The following is a 22689-nucleotide window of genomic DNA, read 5'->3' on the forward strand; positions in this document are numbered from 1 at the left end:
GCTGAGCACCCTCATCTTGTCTCGTCGCCTCCACTCACTACCCCAACAGTCTAACTTCAGGGAAATTCATCCCATGTCATGGAGAGGCCTCTACCTAATGTAGCTTTTTCTGAGCCTTCTCTTAAAAGGCAGCATCCCCCCTCTTCATGGCCTCTCCTAAAATGGCCAATAACCTTGAGAAGATCCACCCTATTCATCATGATGCCATTTGGCCACAGCTGCCATTGTCATCTTCATTGCTAATCTCCTTTCCTAGGGCCTAGAGAGGATTGCTGACAACTAAAGATGGACAGGTAGCACTAACTATAATAATAGTAATAGCATTTATTGCTTCAAGTACAGTGTCTGACATCAAAGTAGATGCTCGATGAATATAAATTTTATTGAGCACTTACTATGTGCCTTGAGTGACAAAGTTGGGGCTAGCAACAAGGTCTGTTTTTCCCACTGGTTGAAAGGAGATCCTGTATGAGAGGCTAAGGAGATAGTTTGTTTTTTCAAATACAGTTTTTACTACTTTTAAATTATAATAACAATTCAAAATTATTATAAAAAATTAGAAACCCATGCTAACAAAAAAGATGGAATATTACCTACAGTCCCCTCCTATTCAGAGACAATATGGCAACATCCTTGGTATCTAGACATTCAGGTCATTTTCTGCACATTGATGTGCTGTCTCTGCAGAGTTGCACAGAGAGGCAGGTAGCAGGGTAGTTAAAGCACAGCTTGGAGCCAGACTGCTGGATTAAAATCCCAGCTCCACCACCTACCCACAGGGTGACTGTGGGTGAGATTCATCAACTGCATTGTATTCCAGTTCCCTCTTCAGGAAAACAGGGGTGGTGACATGTGTAAAGTGTTTAGGACGGTGCCTGGTAGATGCTACATGTGTGTTTGTAATGTTATTATGTATCACATACAGGTTTTAGAAGAATGGGCTCCTATTGCAGTACTGTTTTAGTCTGTGTATTGTATTGTGATCATCATCTTTCTATGTCAATAGATGCATTTTGATAATAACACTTATAACAGCAGAATGAAATTCAATGCTGTAATAGTTTGGTGAATCAATCCCTATAGCTGAAAATTTAGGTTGTTTTTATGTATTTGTTCAAAACAATGTTGCCATAAATATCCTTCTATTTTTATTTCATATGGATGAAATGAATGTCCTAATAGAAACAAAGCAAAATGACATGAACAGGTAATTTACAGAAAAGGGAGACCAAATGATCACCAATATACGGGGTCTGGCACAAATAACACTCCTTTTTTATTACAAAATCTTTTGTTACAAAATCATAAGCATGGAATTCTGTAACATAACAATATCACACTCAAGCACTCCATATGACATTTTGGGTGAAATGTTCAAATTAACACTGTAAAGTGTTACACCCATATTATTACCCTACTCACCACACTCAAGCAGATGTTACTTCTGCCGGATCCTCTATATCTAAATGTCAAACCTCTTTAGAAATCCAAAGGCAGATTAAGTTTTGTCTATCACTTTGGCCAAACAATATTCAGTGTTTACAAAAGTGAGGAAAAACGAGCACTTTCATCCATTGCTGGGGGAAATGGAAATGGAAACCTTTTTGGACGTCGCTGTGGAAATAGACATTAATTTTTTTCAGTATGCATACTAAAGAAATAACTAAAGATGTTTAATATAGTTTTGTAGTGGATTGACTTGTGTCCCCCCCAAAAAATATGTCCAAGGCTTAACCCTATGACCTTACAAGGAAATACGGTCTTTGCCGATATAATGACGTTAAGGGTCTCAAGATGAGATCATACTAGATTTAGGGTTCACCTAAACCCAGAGGCTACTGTCCTTACAAGAGAAAGGACAGGGAGACTTGACATAGAGGCATAGAGCAAAGGTCATGAGAGGCATGCAGACTAGATACCTCAGCGTCTCTGGACAGAACCACCCTGCCCACACCTGGATTTCAGATCTCCAACCTTCGGAACCGTGAGAATTCCGGTTGGCTAAGTGGCCAAGTTTGTGGTAATTTTTTCAGTAGCCCTGGGAAATAAAGACAAGCTTAAAAGTCAAGATAGCTCAGTCTTACTGTAAAAAGCAGCAATCTCCTGCTCTTACTCTCTTCTTCAGCCCACTCTTCTGGAGATCGTTTTTAAATGTTTTAAAATTTCATTCATTTGTAAATAAAAGAATTTATTTACTTCCCTATGTCTGCATTACTTGTGTATGTACATTGCTCTCTCTTGACTGTGATTTTGGAAAATTCCTTTTGTGTCCTCCCCCTCTAACCCTGATGGTTGCTGTCTGGTCCCGTTGCACAGCTGCTGGCCTGGCCTGGCTGTTGCCGTCGCCCTGGGAGGTCCTTCTACCTCTTCTCTCCGTTGAACTTTCTCTCCCTGGATTTCATGCCAGCTTTTTTCTTGTATATTCCTACATTTTGATGGATCATTAACCTTTAATGGCTTATGATAAAAGAGTATATGGTAGATACATTTTTGGAGACTTAAATGTATAAAAATATTTTTGTGTTACTTCATATTTGATTAATATTATAGCTGGGTATAAAATTGAAGATTAAGAACAATTTTCTTTCAACATTGTTAAGGCATCGCTCTATTTTATTTACCATTACATATTCTATAAGAATTGGTTCCTATTGGACAAATGTGCTTTTTCAGTGTTTATTTTCCCTTTGTTGTGTTATAATCATTTTTTATGTCCATTAGATTCATTTTTGTAACAGCAGTTAAAATAGCTCTAGGGTTTTTTTATTCATTGTGTTAATTTTTTCAATTTGGAGACTCATGTATTTCAATTCTTGGAAATTTTCTTGTGTTATCTCTTTGATACTTTCCAGCTCTTTTATTTGTTCACTCATCTGGAGTTAGGTGTTGGATCTCTTGGATTTACCCATATTTTGCCATGTATGATGCATTCCTGTGCATAATGCACAGCCATGTGTTTGGCCCAAATTATTTTTTCAGAAAAAAATCATTGATTTAAATTTTTAAATTCAATTTTTAATCTATTCATATTTAGAAACAAAACTGATTATTATATTTCAGGGTATTATTTTGCATACTGATATAATTATTGCTTTCTAGGGTTACACTTTTAATGCATAAGCATATGGTTAATTTTATTTTTTATCTTTTCTATTCTATTGACCATTGCCATCACTTTTTAAAAAAGATTTCTTCAACTTTATCTTTCAACTGTACAGTTAATTTTTAACTTCTGCTAACATAGCCTGAGTTTGCAAGAGTTCTTGCTATTTATTTTAATAGATTTTGACTTTTATTTCTTTGAGGCTATTATATATTTGAAGTTTTCTTCTGCTCTCTATCTCTCTCTCTTTTGAGATTCTTTACTCTGCTTTGGTCTCCAACTTTCATCTTAGAGGGTGTATCAATTTTCTGTTATGCTGCTCCCATAACAAATTACCACAAACTGGTGCCTCAAAACAATAGAAATTTATTCTCTCACAGTTCTGGAGGCCAAAAGTTCCAAATCAAGGTGTTGGCAGGGCTGTGCTCCTTTTGGAGACTCTAGGGGAGAATCTGCTCATTGCTTCTTCCATTGTCTGGCAGCTGCTGGCATCCCTTCCCTGGTGGCCATGCCACTCTGATCTCCACCTTCATGGTCCCACTGCCTCCTCCTTTTCTGTGTCTTCTCCTCTGTGTGCCTATATTTTATCCAGATACCTGCGATTGCATTTAGGAGCCACCCAGATAAGCTCCTCCTATGTTCCTCAACTTAATCACACTCTTTTGCCATGTAAGGTAACTTTCACAGGTTTGGGGGATTATGACATGGAATATCTTTTGGGGGGCACCACTCAACCACTAGAGAGGGTTTCCTCAGATACTCTTTTGATGATTTGGTCCATGGCTGTTCAGTCATTTTTAAGATTGAAGCCTTAATAGGCTTGTTTGAAGCTCAGTGCCCATGGGACAGGATGAGAGACTGGTAGACCAGGGAGTTTTACCAGGGTTATCAGGTGACCTGCCAGGTTTTAAATTGGGTCCCCAAAGGTCAGTATCTGTCGGATTGTTTCTAGGATTGTTCAGTTTCTCCAGATAATAATCTTCAGTCTCTTGCCTAGAGGTTGCGGGACAGCTGCATGTGTTTGAGACTGGGTGTGTCAGTGTGTGTGTGTGCGTGCACACCTTTGCTTAACCTCCTTATTGTAAGCAAGATGTTTTCATGTGTCATCTTTAATTTCTGGTATTTCTGAGTCTAGAACCTCTCTGATGTGATTTCTCCAGAGGATAAGTCTTCCTATCCAGAGGGAGTGAGAGTGAGAGTTGTTAGCCCAAAGTGAAGAAGAGTCTTAACTTCTTAAACAGACACCCTGTTATCAGCTCTCACCTACCTGGGCCTTCCTCATTAGTTGGGACTTTAATATTGCTGGTTTTGGGGGGGTTCTGAGGAACAAACTTCTGTAGGCAGTTGGTGTGACCTTTCTCCTTTCAGCAAAGTCACTCACCAGTCTTTGTATTCTGTGGTTTGGGGTTACTGGTGTCTTCTAGTTTCATTGAGGATGGAGTTCATACTTCTGTTTCTTGTTCTTGTTTCAATTTTGAGTGATTTTTCAAGAGTCTATGAGAATTCTTTAGATAGTAACACTGTAACCTTTCGTAATTATGTTGCAAGCATTTTCCGCTGGTCATTTAACTCATAATTTCAGTTACAGCTTTTTTTATGTAGAAAAGTTTACAGTTCAGTCAAAGCTATTGATTATTCTCTTGATGATTTATGCCTTGGGTGTGCATTTTTGAAAAGATCTTCCCCATTGCTTGATTATATACTTAATCACTTATAATTTCATTTACTTTTGTTATATCTACATATTTTTAACATGAAAATTATTGTTATAAGGTTGTTTTTTTCTTCTTCATCTTTTTCCTTTTCTTCTTGTCATTTTCTCCCAAGTGGTGAGCTTCAGAGCAGAGTTCAGATTTAATGAGCTAGGTAGCAGGTGGGGACAGAGACAGATTGAAGACAGAGTAAGCTCTGTTTGTTGTTGATTCCCCCTTTCTGGTAATCTCTCACCTTAAATTTTTTCCAAATATTGTCCATTTTCTAGACAAAAAATAATAAGCTTCACTCTGTGGCTATTTTATTCATCTTCCTACAAGTGTTCATTTTTATGAACATTGGAGAAGAGTGCTGTGGGCTACTGGATATGTATTTAACCCGCTTTCTGGTTTCTCTTGCTTCCAGACTAATTGCTTTGGAGTTTCAGACATAGGGTACTGGGAATATTTTCATGCTTGGAGGTACCACAAGGAGCAAAAATTCATAGGTTGTTGAAGTGATGTTGTGGTTTTAAAAAATTATTCATTTGTTTTTGGATGGATAAAACATACTCCTGCTTCAAAATCAAAAACACAAGAGGGGAGACAGTAAAACCTTCCTTCACTTTGGCAGAGTCTTCCTGTCCTTCATATTCCACACGCCTACCAGTACATATGGGGGTGTATCGCTCCCTCTCATTGCCTCCATTTTTGAAACATGAACGTTGGCACAGTATAACTCAATTTTGCATGTTGCCTTTATTTGTTTATTTATTGGCTTCACAGTATATTTTGGAGACTGTTACAAGTTAGTATGTGTAGAGCTGCCTTGTTCTTTCAATGGCTGTAGGATGTTGTTGGGGTATTTTTAGATAAGAAATATGCCCTATTATCTGTAATGATCTCCTGTAAGGCAGAGTGTCAGAGTGGAAAGAACATGGGCTTTATATCCAGATTCAGTTACTTATTTGGTTGTGCAGCAGTGAGCAAATTACTTACCTTTTTTGAGCCTCCTTTTCAGATCTGTAAAATTAGGATAATAATACCCACTTTTTTAGGGAGAGTTATCCTCATGAGGATTAAATGAGGTGATATTTATAAAATGCCTAGGATGAAACAGATGTTACATAGAAGTTTCTTCCCATCATTTGTGAATTAACCTTACTCTACTTTGGACAGTTTTTCCCTTTGATAAACCGAGCTGACACTGAACCGTGGGAACGTTTCCCTAAGCCATCCCTAGATCTTTGTTTTTTCCTGGATTAAGATGATAAGAATCATGGTTTAAAGTTTTGTTTTATCACATTCATATGACCCATGCATAGTACAATAAACTGGACTGTGCTGTAGTTTAATTAATTTGGAATCAGAGGTGGAGAAAAGTGTGTTAGAGCTGACATTTTATCTTGTCATTTTAGGACATCCACAGAAACCAGCACCACCTTTGGGGACTGAAATCAATGGGAATCAGATTATCTTGGTGTTCTCCGCCCACCCAGTAGGAAAGGTTTCTGAATTTTCACACCTTTGATGCGACTCAGCCTCTCCTTCATTTTCTGTTTCTCTTTTCAGGCCTCCCCGTAGTCTCGTCCTATTGTGCATTGATTGCTTCTCTTGCAGTCCAGGAAGAGAGAAGCCTATTGACCCAGCCAAACACCACTATTGCTGTTTGAAAAGAGCTTTTCATGTGAGGCAACTTCATGAGTTTCTAGCTTGTTAAGACTCGTGGTCCTTGGGTCAAGGGTCCATCGGCCCAATCAGCTATTGCAGGGGTGGGACAGTTTCTTTCTTTTAGGAGGAATCTTTGAGTGTGGCAGGTACCGAGAGATCTGCCCACTAGAGGAATTTTTCATTAACCTGTCCATAATTTATGGGCCAACTATGAGGAGAAATACATTTTCTTTAAGTGGTTTTGGAAAGATAAAAGTAAGAGAAGCACTGAAGGAGGAAGGGCAGAGTGACCAGCTCATATATGAGCAGGGATTTTGAGATAGTATCACCCAACAGAGACACCAGAGAAGCAAAGGGCTGCATTACCTTAACGGGACCTCCAGGCTTCTGAGTCCCAAATAAGTCAGAAACTACAGATCTGGGACAATAACCGTAAGAATTTGGTAAGAGATTTCAGTCTTGGGGAACTTGGCCATGTTTGTTTGGGGAACTTTGTCATATTTGTCACTTTCATTTTTACACTAGCTCATACAAGACTAAGAGCTTTTGAACTTATCTGCAGGGTGGTAAGAAGATGTGAGGTCAGGGAGACCACACTGAACCTACATTTCATCTTGGGGCATAAGGGTCCCTAAGATACAGAGCAGATGGTTGGAAGGAGCTTAGAAGCAAAAAAGGAGATGAGGCTGAGTCCTGAGAGCCCACATAAGAAGACAAAGAGTGATGCAGGCAGGGGAGCCTGGGCTTCTGGCCTGGGCCGGAGAAGGTCCATGTGGTGCCTCTGCAATGCCCTCCGAAGTGGGGACATCACTTTCCTTGTGGCGGCAGTTTGTGGGGACTTTGGTGAAGGTCCCGGAATTGCTTTGTTTTCTTATTTCTTTTGCTAATGACAGGATGAATGATGGTGAGACCTTTATGGATGAGGTAGCTATGTGGTCAGGGCCAATTTGATGGCCTATGTTGCTTCTTGGCTTCCTCAGTACCTGGAATACAGCACATAAATATTTGTTGAATCAACGGACACATGTGTTGCTTTTATTCATTACTAGCTGAATATGAAGACTACCTCAGAAACCAATGGAGATCCCAACAAAAATTGCCTAACCTCCTTTCAGAGGATACTAGGAAGCCCCATCCTGGCTCTTGGAAATGTAATGGGCTAGTAAAGGAGGAAGTAGTCGACAGGCTAATACTAATAATTGCTTCATTTTTAAGCATCTACCAAATGTCAGGCACTCAGCAAAAAGTAGGTCCCATTACTGTAAGGGACACGTAAACTTCTGTTGTCATTGACAGGGACCCATAGATTACATTTACTCGACATTGGAGTAGCCAGTTAATTTAGGCAACAAAACCAGCCCAGCTATTTCTTAACCATCATCAAGACAGAATCTGCCTGTTGCCTATCTGATGCACCCTCTCCTGCACACACTCTTTGTCAACCGGTGTCGTTAAGAAATCAGGATTAACCTTCTGAGTCCACAGAACAGTAGCAGTTGCCCTTTTTAGAGCATTCGTGATGTGATATGATAACTCTTTTGCCTGTGCTATTTTATGTAACAGGAGGAAGGTATTTTTACCCCCAAGTTATAGGTGAGGGAAATAAGATTCAACAATGTTAAGTAAATGCTCCAGGTTTCATGGCTAGTGAGGCAAGAGCCTGAATAGGCTCCTGTCTGCTTCAGCCTGTCTGTTCTCCACTGAGTAAACCACCCCTCAGGGCGAAGTCTGCAACAAGCCATGGTCCAGAAGGCCCTGGGCCTTCAGCAGATGCAGAGAAGGCTGCCTGATGGAAGGTTTTGGGAACCACTGAGGCTCCGTGGGAGTGAGTGTGTCAGGAGGCAAGACTGGCACAACTGCTACCCCTCCTGCCCAATTCCCTATGGGGAACCTTGGACACTTGGGCACACAAGCTCACTGCTGCCCACATTTCTGTGTTTGATCTCAGTGTTTGCTCCTTTTTATTTTTAGGTGTATCTTACATTAAATAAAATGCAGACATCTTAAGTATACAGTCTGATGATTTTTTACATGTGTATGCAACTGTGTAACCACCACTCAATCTGGAACATTCTGGCATCCCAGATTGCTCTCTGTGCCCCCTCCCCCCAAGCATACCGCCTCAAGGGAACCACTGCTCTAGCAACTGTCACCCTGGACTAGTTTAGCCTGTTTTTGAATTTCATATTGTTCTTGAGTTCTAATTAGTATAGAACGAATCTGTAGCCAAATTTCAGTCTAAAAACTCAGGTATGCAAAAAAAAGTGTGATTTGACCTATTATTTTTCTAATGGTGAACTTAATCTTTACCCTGAGCTTCCCATTTTAGCAGTGGCAGGAGTTGTAGTTACAGTAACTCAATGACATCTTACTTCAGGAAAACTTAATTCAGGATTAGGGTTATAGTTCCAGGGGGCATTTACACAGCACCAAGAGGCCATAGAAAGAGGTGTTCAGCCCAGGCTTACCATAGACATTTGTATCGTCGATCCATGCTGGAGCATCTGTGTTCCCAGCAGTCTCTCTCTGGTCACTGGCCCCTTCTCCACTGGCATCAACTGAAAGTCCTGAGTCCCACCCGATTCTGGCTGTCAGTCCTTGTGGGTTATTTGGCATTCTCTTTATCTTTTTGCGAGGCTTCTTCAGGTCTTCCTATCCTCTCAGCTACTTCTGAGCCCCTCTTAGGGACACACGCGACACTCCCATTTACTCGCATGTGCTAATCTGGACCTTTGGGGAACTTGGAATGGCTACCATAGGCCCCCTTTGTCTAGCAACAGCACACTCAGTTTCCGTTGTGCTGCTGCTGTATTGGACTGCTGCAATCCCGACTTCATCTCAGCAGTGAAGATACGTATTCTTCTGTCCTGGGATCCATAGCCTTTAAGGGGCTTTCAGCATTCCCCTAACTCTGGAGTTTTGGCCTGCATTGGGAGGCAGGACATCATGTCAGGGAACCACACCTACTTCTCACTCTGTTACTAGACTCTTTCACTTCTCCCTTCCAGGTCTGGGAATTGTATCACCTCCCACGTGGGAAAAGCTGACTCTTACGTTATCATCCATTCTCCTACTTCTATTCTTTCGGTATAAACTTGATGCCTAGATTCTTTAGGATTCGTTTTTTGAAGCTCAAAGGGCCCAGTTATTACCACTAATTGGTGTTTTAAAACTATTTTTAAAGTATAAGTTCTGAACGTGTATTTAGAAAGTCAATGTTGAAGTTGTTCTGTTGTGTACTCCACCATCCTTCCCTGGAAAGTAAGCCTGGGATGCCCCCGTTGCTGCCCACAGGTTGTGGCATACAGGAAGTGGGATGGAGGGTTTTAGTGGCAGTGAAAATACATGTTGCTACCAGATGACTTTTACTGCTACCCAACTACCACAAATTACTAAGTGTCCTCTGTGTGCTAAGTACTTTGTGAAAAGATATCTGGGGGGAAGGTAAAAAATTATAAATATAGATTACATTTTTGTAGCAATTTATTGTATTCTTTTCCCTATGTGATCCCATCTGAAGTTGACAATACTTCTATGAGTGAGGAGGCCGGTGATACCTGCACAATGAGCTTGCAATGAGCTTATCATTGTCAAGACTTTCCAGATGTGGAAACTGTGACTCGGGGAATGTTCAGCTCATCAAGTGAGCAATCTATGATCTGAGGCCTAAACCCAAAACTTCTGGCTCCATATACTTACCTCCATCCACTACCCCTGCAGACTCTAAAACAAGGATTTCTGATGAGTTCCTAACCCAAAGGGCAACAAGACCCCAGGATAGAATGTAGCAGTTGAGGAAAGTTCTGGCTCTAAAGGAGATGACATTGAACTTGACTTCATAGAACAGGGAAGATTTCAATAAGTGGCAGTTGGGCTGGGGGAAAAGTACTCCAGGCAGAGAGAAATTGTAAGCAAAGACAAAGGTTCCTTCTTTCTCTACCTGCTACCCTGCCTGTTATAGCTGTCTGCATTCGTGGATCTGCTTCTCAGGACCTGGTTTCTGCTTAGATACCTGCTTCTATGCCCTACGCACACATGCACGTACCACACACCATGCACACCACACACGCACTTTACATCCTGAGCATCAACTATGTCCCAGATACAATCATCCCATTTAATCTGCACAGTAGTGCCCCTCCCTGGCCTTCACACTAAGCTGAGCCACTTAGCCCCAGCCGTGCCACTTGCTCCTTGAATCCTAACGTGGCCCACATGATTCCTTGAATGTGCTCTGCTGGACGGCTGGGGCCTCCACTATGTCCTCTGGAATCTCAGGGGCTGTCTTTTCTGTTGCCTGAATCACAACCAAACTTGCTACAACCTTGGGCACTGCCCATTCCCCCCCCTTCTGATCCCACTTCTGGGTCAATTTACCTCTGTAGTTGGCTCAGTTCCCCAGCACCTGTCCCACCTTAGTGAGTGGACTGTTTGCAGGTTTTACCTTCTGCCCTTCTTGCCTACCCCTCATAGCTTCCAGGAGCCAGCAGATCTCTCAGCCAAGTCTAGATGAAGGACTGAAGGTCCTGAGGGAGCAGAGGGCATCCTGGGCATGCAGGAGCACATTCTGACAGAGTCTGAGGCGGGTATACCTCCTGGGAGAGGGGGTGAGGCAAGGATGGACATTTAAGGCAGGTGGTAATTTGTAGTTTTCAAGTATGAAGACCCCTTTTCAACACCAATACAGAACTGACAGGAGAACAGCATAACTTTCAGTATCTATTATCTGAGAAAAAATGGTGACAAAAATTATAATAAATTAAAAAATACTTTCAAATAAGCTTGAATTTTATTTAAATTCAGCTCACAAACTCTTCACATACATTGGCCTGTTTAGTTGAAGGGTAAGAATATCAGTGTCTTGCCCTGGCTGGGTCACTTAGTTGGTTGGAGTATCGTCCTGTGCACCAAAGAGTTGTGGGTTTGATTCCTGGTTGGGCACACACCCAGGATGCAGGTTTGATTCCCAGTCAGGGTACGTATGGGAGGCAATCTACTGATGTTTCTCACAGATGTTTTTCTCTTTCTCTTTCTCTGTAAAATCAATACACATATCTTCGGGTGAAGATTAAAAAAAAGAATATTGGTGTTTTTATAGACCCTTCGGACCAAAATAGGACTTTGGTTATTCTAGAGGGGATTCGAAGGAACCTCTAGGGAGATGTGGAATTGCACTGATGAAGCCCGAGGACCCCACTCTGGAGAGCATGAAGGGAAGCAGAGGAGGGGCAGTGGGGGTGGGGGGCAGGGGTGCATTCTCTTCAACACAGACGCTTCTCATGGGAACTGCAGCCAGGTCTCAAGTGGTTTTCTCTGATTGTATTTTTAGTCTCCCCGTTCAAGAGTCAGGTGCCTGGCTGTAACATTTTGCTCACATGTTCCCCAAACAGGAAGTTGGTTGTCTGTTGCCATTAGCTGTCATTGCTCAGCTTTAATAAACAAGTTCATGTGCCAATGGGACAGGCTGAGACAGAAAATTTACTCTAAAGTCTTAAATAAGCTTAATTATGAAGAAGCACAAAAATACTTAAAGTAAACTGGCTTCTTGTCTCCTGGACTGCCCTACTCCTCAGCAGTTTCCAGCCATTGGTTGGGATCACATGATGCTGCCTTATACCCCTCACAGTCAAAAGTGTTTATGGAGGCGTATTTTGGGGTGGAGGGAACATATGTAGGCAACTTGGAGATCTCCACCCTCCCTTGTCCTCGTAAAACCTCTCAGGCTCTCCTGGAACTGTGTTAGCGCAATGGTGCAACAGCTACAGACAAAGGCAGTGTATGCCCCGTGGGAAGAGTCAGCTGTGAGCTCAGCATCATCTCAACACCTACTGGCCATGTGACCTTGGGCAACACACTTGACTCTTCAAATTCTCTATTTTTATCTCTGTACAAATAAATGACAACACTAATATGTATCTCATTATTACTTGTTAAAATATATTCACTAAAAAATAAATGTATTCATTAAATAAATAATGGATGGAAAAGTTTCTAGCACAGATTTTCATACTGGGTATCTGAAAAATATCTTCTTTCTCTCTCTCCTTCTTTTGCCAGAATTTGTGCTATGTACTTCTAAAAGTAAAAACACAAGTATGCCCTAGAACTTGCCCTTGACCATAGTACAGGCAGGAATGTAACTGGTGCTCCACAAGCAGGGTGAGCTGCCCAGTGGAACACAGAAGGGGGAGAAACTGACTCCATCTTGGGCCATTGGAGAAATGATTAAGGAAGAGTGTTTTTTGAGAAGGAACTTCATGAATAGGGGGAATTCCTCTATTTCTTTTCTTTCTCTTTCCTTCCATTCTCTTTCTTTCTTCTTAAACAAGTATTGACCCAGAATTAAAAATGTCCAGAGTCAGGGAGGGCTTAAAGCCTAGTCTGTTTAAGACTCTGGTCCTCTTTCACCCCGACTTTGTCCTCCAGTGGATGGATACTAGAAAGCAAGTCAGTGTCTCCTTCAAACTCAGTTCCCAGAAAATGGCACATGGGCACACAAATGTTTGCATACCAGATAGGGGTTCGCAGGCTCTCTGGAGCACATTCGCTGGTCCTGGACTCAATGCTCTGAGTGAAGAAAACAGTCCTCTGTAGATAAGGCGGTAGTCATGGTACTCATTTTTTCCTCCTTCTTGGGGGAAACTTAAAAGCACTCTCCTTTTCAGGGGGAACTATCCTTAGTCCCCCCTTTTTTGTGGGGCTCTGGAATCAAACTTGCTGTTTGAGGAGAACAGGACTTTGGCAGCTAGTCATGAGGGAGAAGCTGGTCCAGGCCGAGGGAGTGGAATAATTATAGAAAGCCACTGGGACAGGCAGGGATGTGTGGAGAGCTGAGTAGACAGGTCTGAGTGCTAACAGGTTCCAGCAGGGAGAGTCCTGGTGACAGCTTAGACCCAGGCTGTGCATGGCTGGAAGGGTAGGAGAAGGACCGTCTTCAATTTCAAGCAGTGGAATCACTGAACAGTGTTACCGGGCATTTGTCGCAATTGTAATTTTACACTTGTGTGCTTCTTTGGTTACTGCCTCCCCCACCAGTGAGACACCAGCACTGTCTCTTTCTGCTCACTCTCTGCACACCCAGCACTAGCTGAGAGCCTAGCACATAACACAAGCTCAGCACACATCTGGGAAATGAACAAGAGGATGAAGAATGCCTGGCTCTGAGTGGGGAGAGACACATTGGGATTGATGTTTCGAACAAATGGGAGCTTCGGTATTTAATCTGATTCTCTTTCATGGTGTCTTCTTTGCTCACCAACAGTCATCAAGCAGGGGAAGGAATTGGCATCTTGTTGGCTAGGCCTCCCCACATCTGGGCAGATCAGGTCCACTGAGCTCTCCAGAGAAATGTGCAAACAAATCGTATCTGGCATCTGCAAAGCCACTGTCCTGCACACACACTAGTTCACTGGAGGCCGCTTAAAATAATGTAAAAACATGCATTTCTGAAATCAAATAAGAGTGTTCCAAATTTCAGAGCTACTTATTATTTATACATCCCTCAGGAAATGACTTTACTTCTCTGAATCTGTTTTTCTCATTATAAAACAGGAATGGTAATACATATCTTCTTTATAGTGCTGCTGTAAGGATTAAGCGAGTTAGTTAATATAAAGGGGCTGGAGCATTTTAGCTTTTCTTTATAATATTTTTTGACATTTTATTTTCTCATTGCATACTTGAAATTGTAAGACGGTATTTATTTCATTTTTCTGACTTTAAAAGTAACTTTATGCTTAGTGTAGAAAACTTGGTTTATACAGAAACGTCCAAAAAAACCCTCCCCAAATTAATAACCGTATAAAATGGGCTATGAGATAAGTACTGCTGGCATTTTGATGTGTTTCCTTCTAGTGTTTCCTCTATTCACGAGAAACTCACTGTGTTTTAAATAGAAAATTCCTCACGGCACACAATTCAAGGGGGTGCAATAAGGCAAACAGTAAAAAGTAATTCTTCCTCCTTACCCTAAACCCAGCCACCAGGCCGCCTCCCTAGAGGCAGTCACCGTCACCAGGTTCTTAGGTGGCCTCCCAGAGAGTGTCTACGTATTTAGAAGTTGAATTTGATTTTCATAGCATCTTCTCACGCAAACGCTGGTGTGGTCTACCTGCTGTTTTGCTCTGGAGGCTACCACGTCGTAAGTGAGTTCCTTCTCAGCCCTCAGGGATGTCTCTGTGGGCAGGGCCACAAAGGGCTCTGGTTACAGGTTCTGAGGGCTTAGCAAGGCTTGGTCTCGGTTGTGTATTTTTACTCTTTGAACTGAAAATCTGTGAACAACTGAACAGGTGTCAGAATTCTCAGTCTCAACGGTTTCCACGGTTGCTCATGCGAGGAGCCAATCTGCAGGTGGTTGGGGCCAGCAGACGGGGTGGTCTGAGGCAGAATTCAGGCTTTCTCCAACGGTGCATCAACTCTCTGCCAATGTTTTCAAAAGTGACAATCGGAAAGTGTGGTGTGATATGGAGAGATAATATTTTTTAATTAAAATGACTAAAAAAGACAGGGATGTGTGCCCCTATTGCTCTGGAGTGAAGGGCAAAGCTTAAGTCAATATGGTCCATGCTACGATTAGTCCTATGCCCACCCCCACGCTTCAGGCCCCACAATCTGACACCCCCCCCCCGCCCGTCGGTAGAGCTGTCTTCTTGGCAGGCCTGCCCGTGGATGTTCTCAGCAGGCCCTGCCTTCAGAATAGCCCTCCCTGCCATGCTCCCTTTTTCCAATCTTCTACTAATTGATCAACTCAAGAATATTGAGAACTTGATCCTGTAAGGGGTCCAGTGGACAGGAGGGGAGATGGGAGATTGGACTTGCTCAAACTAAGCTCCAGAGAGCAATGAATAGGAATGAACCGATGCATTTGATTTTTAATTATTTTTAAATCCATATACAAGCATATTTTTTCATTGTTTTTAGAGAGACAGGAAGGGTGGGGACAGAGAGAGAGAGAGAAACATCAATGTGAAAGAGAAACATCAGTTAATTGCCTTCTCATGGTTGCCCCAACCAGATATGAGACCTGTAACCTGGGTAGGTGCCTTGACCAGGAATCGAACCTGTGAACTTTCAGTTTATGGGATGACACTCCAACCCACTGAAACACACTGACCAGGGCTGAACTGATGCATCTGAGACACCTCATCTGTAAAATGAATATTAAATAACATAATGATAAGACTGTGCTCTGTAAGCTGTAGAAGGCTACAGATGCATAATAAGCTCATATTATAAGGATGATGATAATTGAGAAATAAGACATGAAAGCCAATCAGTTTTACAACTTCATTTTCACTGCAATAGATTTGGGGGTTGTTTGTCACTGCAGCATAATTAGTTCTACAGTGTCTATACCCAGAGAAGTTGACAACGGTCCATATTATCCTTCAGTCTTTTTTCTAGGCCTGTATTCTGCATATGTTTTCTTTATAGAAATAGAATCACAATGTACTAGCGACTTTGTGACAAACTTTTTCATTTCATCTGCAAATATTTCAGAACATATCTCTAAAAGGTAAGATTCTTCTTTAAAAATAGCCGTACCATCATCACACTTAAAATTATCGTGATTGCTTCATATCACCAAATATTAGCCATTGAGCAAATTTCTGACCTTTAAAATTATTTTGTTTAAATCAGGGATCCAAATAGTTTCCTGTTTTGCTCTGATATGTCTCTTAAATCTCTTTTCGCCCTTCGACCCCCTCCCCCACCGTCCCCACCCTTGTGATGTGTTTCAGGAAGAAACCGCACTGGTTGCTCTGTGTAGTTTCCCACAGTCTGGATTTTGCTGATCTTCCCATGGTGTCATTTGACATGTTCCTCTTCCCCTGTATGTAGTTACACATGGATTTCCATCTACACTGGAGGTCAGCAGCCCAACCCCCCTGTTGTTCAAGGGTCAACTGTACTTCCTGTAGCTGCTGCTCAAATCTAGAGGCCTGATCAGATTCCATGAACAGATTTTCAAACTTAAAGCATTGTAAAAATTTTCTATACCATTTAATATTCTTCTACAACATATTTTCTTAATGGCTACAGAGCTGTCAATAATACGAATGCATGGTCATGTATTTAGCTAGTCCCTTATTGTAGGTCAGTTGGGTTGTTTCTAATTTTTTGGTACCATGTACAATTCACTGAAAAACATCTTTGTGGACTAATCATTTTCTGGTCTTATTTGCTGCCTTTCTATTCTCTTAGTTCCTGCGGATGGTGGATGCCTGCGCCAGCTTCCTCACGGAAGCCTTGAATCCAGAGAACTGTGTTGGAATACTGAGGCTGGCAGACACGCACTCCTTGGACAGTCTAAAGAAGCAGGTTCAAAGTTACATCATCCAAAACTTTGTGCAGATTCTGAACGCCGAGGAGTTCCTTGAACTTCCCGTGGACACTCTGTACCACATCTTGAAGAGTGATGACCTTTATGTGACGGAGGAGGCTCAGGTGTTTGAGACTGTGATGAGCTGGGTGCGGCACAAACAGTCGGAACGCCTCTGCTTGCTCCCCTACATCCTGGAGAATGTGCGCTTGCCTCTTCTGGACCCCTGGTACTTTGTGGAGACGGTGGAAGCAGATCCTATCATCAGGCAGTGCCCGGAGGTCTTCCCGCTGCTCCAGGAAGCCAGGATGTACCACCTTTCTGGCAATGAGGTGAGATGAGAGGTGCCACTGATAAATAGCAAACTAAAAGGAGCTAGTGGGCCTCAAAGGTATAGGTGAGTCTGGCTGGCAAATCCTTAAGGCATAAAAAAAGATGCTACACAGTTTATAGTTTGAGTCAGGCAGTTCCAGGAGCCCTGGATTTCTGGTTCGTAAAATGCAGATGACATTGCATCGTGGACAGCTACTGAGAAGATCAGGTGAGATACAGAAGTCTCCCAGCATCGTGCCTGGTGCATCTCTCCTCCTCCCATCTGTGCAAGGGCAGGAGGTTGGTGTGGGTGATGCACACACGGACAAAATGTGCCCTGTCCAGCCGCCTTCCACAGGGTGCTGCTTAGCTCTTGCCCACTCTGGGGAACCTGATGGTCCCTTAGACTCTCATTATTTCCTTCCTGTATTTCTGAAAATTCCCCCAAACTCACCTTCCTGTCCCCAGGCTATCCTTTCTTCAGTTCATTCACCAGCTGGATGATCTCAAACTCAAGCCTAATCATCTCTCTCTCCACTGGCTCCCCACCACTTTCGGGATAGAGCCCATACCTCCTGCCCCGGCTCCCAGAGCTGGCCCTGCTACTTCACCTCCTGCCTACTTCTCTGAGTGCCATCACCAACCCCTTTCCTCTGCTATAGCCCAAACACACTGCTTGGAATTCCCCAAAGCGGACCTGCTTTTTCAGCCTCCAGGCTAATGCAGGTGCTATTCAGATGCCTCTTTCCTCTTCTTCATCTAGGTAACTTCTGCTCCTGCTTCAAAACTCAGTTCAAGCACCATTTTCTCCAGAGTCCTCTCATTCTCATAGCAGCTGGTGCATTGATATGTTATAACACCACCTGCTGCATGTTCACTGTTGGGTTCCTCATCTGTAAACATCTCTAGGTTGGGAGCTTGTTATGGCAGGGAGCATGTTCTACTGGAATTTTCATCTCCAGACATTAGGAGGTTCCCTGTTATTTCATAAGTGATTGATAAACATTTGTTGGGAGATAAATGGGGACCAAAATGGTGACTATACATATCATTTGAATCTACCTGGGTCTCTTTAACAATTGAAGAAATATTTTATTCATTGCTGTATAAAGACAAAACTAGGCTTAGTGGAGAGGAATAAAACAATCAGGAAGTAATGATATACAGACAGTTAAGTTTATACACAGGAACCACACATATATATCACTTACAATAGTTCTGGGATTGGCTACAAAGCCTTCTTAATTAGGCCATTGGTAGATATCTTAGCCAAAAGCGCCTTAGGAATTATCTGTCTGAAGCCCCTTGGGAGCCTCTTCCTGTCCCTGTGTGTCTTTTCTGGTTCTGTGTTGTCTCCAGATTCACTGTCACTCATTTACTCTGCAAACATATCCTTAAACGTTTGGTAGAGCTAACCAGTGATACTGTTAGAACCAGGAGTTTGTGTGTGTGTGTGTGTGTGTGTGTGTGTGTGTGTGTGAGAGAGAGAGAGAGAGAGAGAGAGGTTTTTGACCACAGATTATATTTATTTATGAAAATAGGGCTATTCAGGTAATCCATTTCTTCTAATGAGCTTTAGTAGTTTGTACATCTCAAAGAATTTTTCCACGTTATAGAAGTTACTGAGTCTATTGGTTTAATGTTGTCCCCAGTATTCCCTTACTATCCTCTGGACGCCTGTGGCCTCTGCAGTGACGTCACTCACATCTCTCACTGCAGATATTGGTGATTTGTGTTTCCTCTCTTTCCCCTGATCAGTCTTTTCCCCCCTGGTCAGAGGTTTATCGATTTTATTGATTTTCTCAAAGAACAACCTTTTGGTTTAATTTGATTTTCTCTATTGGTTTTGTTTTTTATTTCACTTATTTCTACTCTGATCTTGATTATTTCATTTCTTATGCTTTCTTCGGGTTTAATTTTTCTTCTTTTTGTTAGTCTCTTAAGGTAGAAGTGGAGGTCAGTGATCTGACACTTCCCCCCTAATATTGTCATTAGTGCTATAAATTCCCCCAAAGTACTACTTTAGCAGCATCTCATATATTTTAATATGCTATACTTTCATTTTTTACAAATACACCCTGCCCTGAAACTATATGCCAGATATAACACCAGGCACCACAGAACAGTCTCTGCCTTGCTAAACACAGACAGGAGACTGAGCAAATGAAGGGTGTTGGGTAGAGTGAGGGATGGAGGCCAGGCAAATCCAGGTCATATCTCATGTTAGGTATGTGGGTCACTGGCAGGTAGCCCAATGCTGGGAATCAAAACCCTCATACACTTGAAGACAGCGGTCAATTTCTGCAACTGTTTTCAGTTGAACGTTTAAAGTTCAGAGTGTTGATCAACTGTACTTACAACATTCTGGCTCTTGTTTTTTTCTGCTGCCCATTTCTTAAGTCTCTGAAGTGCAGGTGATGAAGTCATTCCTTTGATATGCAATATCTCTATTATATCTTCTGCAAAATTGCTGCTATAAGATATCTGCACTGCCTTTTGTATTTGCAGTGGGGTAGGGAGTGAGAAGTGGGATTATAAACTTTACTTTAGGAGGAAAGAGAATTCCGATATTTAAAAAGTCCTCAGGGGCAGGAACTAGGGCCTTGGCTTTAATCTTGAAGGCGCAATTTTCTTACAATAAATTGAACTGTTAGCTGCTCCAAAGCTCAGTCCTGACCTGCAGCATGAAGATAATGATCCCTACCAATTGCTAGAACTGCTTTGAGAATTAAATATGATAATGAATGAGATGTGCTTAGCGCAGGGTCTGGCACATGGTAAATGCCCCACAAATGAAGACTATTCTTATGCTCACTCAGTTCCTTTGTGGTGCTCTGTCTCTCACAATCAAGCATTTTCTTTGTGTCAGGCTAAAATCTCTCTTTCACTGTGTCCTAGGTTTTGGCTGCCCTATTGCCCCAAATCCAGTTCGAGGCATGTTCTCATTCCCATTTTGCAGCCTGGGCAACTGAACCAACCAACCACTGTGATCCCCGGCTTGAGGTCTCACTTCTAGTTGATCCTGTAAAACTTCCTGTCTGCTCACTAATTGAATGATCTTGGGTTTATTCCTGATGACAGTGGTGTACACAAGGAAGCTACTCATGGAACTCATTAACCTTTCTTTTCCAAACTTTAACCCTTTTTGTCCTATCACTATGTCTCCCTCCTAACCTTGTCCCTCCTCTCAGTTCATGAATGTGATGACAATGGGACATTTTAGACCCCTAAAAGCAAATGTCAGTGTACATTTAACTTAGGAGTGGTAGGTAGCTGGTACCTTCATTGGGAGAGGTCTTTTGGGGTTGAGAAAGTTGCTTCTTCGTTTCATTTTCTCCTAAATTTCCATGGACCACCTTGATCTAGACCAAGACTTGATGGCCTAGAAATGATTGCAGGTGTTTACAGAGGTTGTGTCGTTTCTCCACAAGGCCATAGGTGGTGGAACCACGGCAAAACTCTGGTGTATTTGACTCCATACCTCTGCTCTTTCAGCTGGATTCAAATACCTGTGGTGTGGATTTCTTTGCTTGTTCAAGGCTCTAAAGGATCATATACTTGATGCTGAGACCCAGTTCCCCAACCTATCGGGCCATATGCTGCTCCCTTTTGTTTTTTTACTCCTAAGTCACTGGATGCTTCATTGTGCCCATTGTCAGGACTCTCTTCCAGAAGAAGTCTGGTAGTGAGCAAAGTCTGGGATATCATCAGGACATTGAAGTGAGGTGGGGAATGGAAGGCGGCCAGAAGTGAGATTCCAGGCTTCAATGCTTCATCCAGGCAGGAAGGGAGAAGCAGGAAGTGCATTTGATGGTAAACAAACCTGGACTTCTTGAAATGGCAGCAAAGCAACAACAAATAACCTTTATCAAGTATTGATTATGTACCAGGCTCTGGGCCAAACACACTAAGTATATGATCTCATTTAGTCCTCACGACAAACCTGCGAGGTAGTTACCACTAAAATCTTTAACATGCAGATGATGAAACAGAGGCTCAAGGAGGTGGGCAGCTGGCCATACAATGGCTGAGTTGGGAATTGGGCCCTGCTCTGCTGACTGCATAGCCCAAGCTTCGAACCATTGTGTCACCCTGCTTTTCTGCACTCCCATTGGTTTTCCAGATCATTTCCGAGCGCACCAAGCCCAGGATGCATGAGTTCCAGTCGGAGGTGTTCATGATCATCGGCGGGTGCACGAAGGATGAGCGGTTTGTGGCAGAGGTAACCTGCCTGGACCCCCTGAGGCGCAGCCGCCTGGAGGTGGCCAAGCTCCCGATGACGGAGCAAGAGCTGGAGAGTGAGAATAAGAAGTGGGTGGAGTTTGCATGCGTGACATTAAAAAATGAGGTCTACATCTCAGGTAAGCAGGAGCCATGCAATGCCAAAGCAAGCTGCCAGTGGCACTACGCATTCTCCTGAGCGAGTGCAGGCAGCCGTCCTAGAAGATTTACTATAAATGGCAACGATATAGCTCTGACTGGGTCAGGCTATGAAAAGGGGGATTTCAGGTGGTCTTACTTTAGAAAGCACATTTTCACTTAATGAACACTAACCTGTGAGCAGTATTGTACTAGGATCTGGGGCAGTAGTAGGCATAGACTCCCACTCCTTCATGGAAGACGAATGAGGAAAGTGATACTGGGATTTACTTGGTGTCTGCTGTAGGCATAATACACCATGCTCAGCACTGGAAATACAATAATGAATAAAAATGTCTGCTGCTCTTCTCCCAAACATGACCTCTAAAGTTTATTGGGTCATACATTTAGATTCTTCAGTAGCACCCAGTACCTTTCCATTTCTTACTTTGAAGCAGCTCAATTAAATATTTACAATCACTTCATGCCTTTCGATCGTTACTCCTTAAATTCTATGACAGTCAACACTATTCCTAGCACCTGGCCCTGTGTCTGGCCACCAGAATAATGCTCAATAAATATTTATTAAATGACATATATTATTACCATCTCTACAGCACAGTAGATGAATTTACAATTTGGTAGCATTTAATCATTTGTCTCTCACATCAACTCTATAAGGTAGGTGACTTAAATCTCTAGGTTACAAATAGAGAAAACTAAGGCCCAGAAAGCTCACAAAATGTACCTCAGGCCACACACAGGCAGGACCCCAGCCAGGTTCTCTGAGTTCCAAGCTCTCCCCTGATGTCAAAAGTCAAGCAGCTCTTCTTGGGGCCCCAAGGGAGGAGACAAGAATCTCTTCCCTTCCCTAGAAGGTGTTCTGTATCTGCACTTATTTTTGGACAAGCTGCTTCCCAGAGCTGGCTTCCTCCAAAATCAAGAGCAGGTCAGTTCTTCTTTGGATATATTAATATCATAGATTAGGTCATACCTTTCTTTTATGTTGTAGAAGTGTATTTTAATTGTTGAAGAAGATTCCAGTAATAGAGAGTATAAAGTAAAATATGGCAGTTTCTCTGTGTCATTACAATCCTATATTTTTAATTAAAAATGATTTTATACTGTCTTAGAGTAAGTAATAGCAGCTTCTGTAGCAAACCCTACATCTGAGAAAATTACCATAACAGTATGCAGGGTTTGTGCCATTCGTTCGAGGGGGTGGGCTCCTT

At 42.4% G+C, this 22689-nt stretch overlaps 1 protein-coding gene across 1 annotated transcript in view; it reads left to right on the forward strand.

Annotated features, from left to right (window-relative positions):
• Positions 1–22689, forward strand: part of KLHL6 (kelch like family member 6) — a 52204-nt gene that overhangs the window by 20891 nt on the left and 8624 nt on the right. Inside the window, exons 3-4 of the mRNA XM_037154864.2 lie at positions 16669–17118; positions 21222–21459. Coding sequence (XP_037010759.1) covers positions 16669–17118; positions 21222–21459 — 688 coding nt within the window. The remainder of the gene's footprint in view (positions 1–16668; positions 17119–21221; positions 21460–22689) is intronic.

This window comes from Artibeus jamaicensis, unplaced genomic scaffold (genome assembly GCF_021234435.1).
Source record: "Artibeus jamaicensis isolate MK-2021 breed Jamaican fruit bat unplaced genomic scaffold, CSHL_Jam_final scaffold_474, whole genome shotgun sequence".
In the NCBI taxonomy this organism is placed as follows: domain Eukaryota; kingdom Metazoa; phylum Chordata; class Mammalia; order Chiroptera; family Phyllostomidae; genus Artibeus; species Artibeus jamaicensis.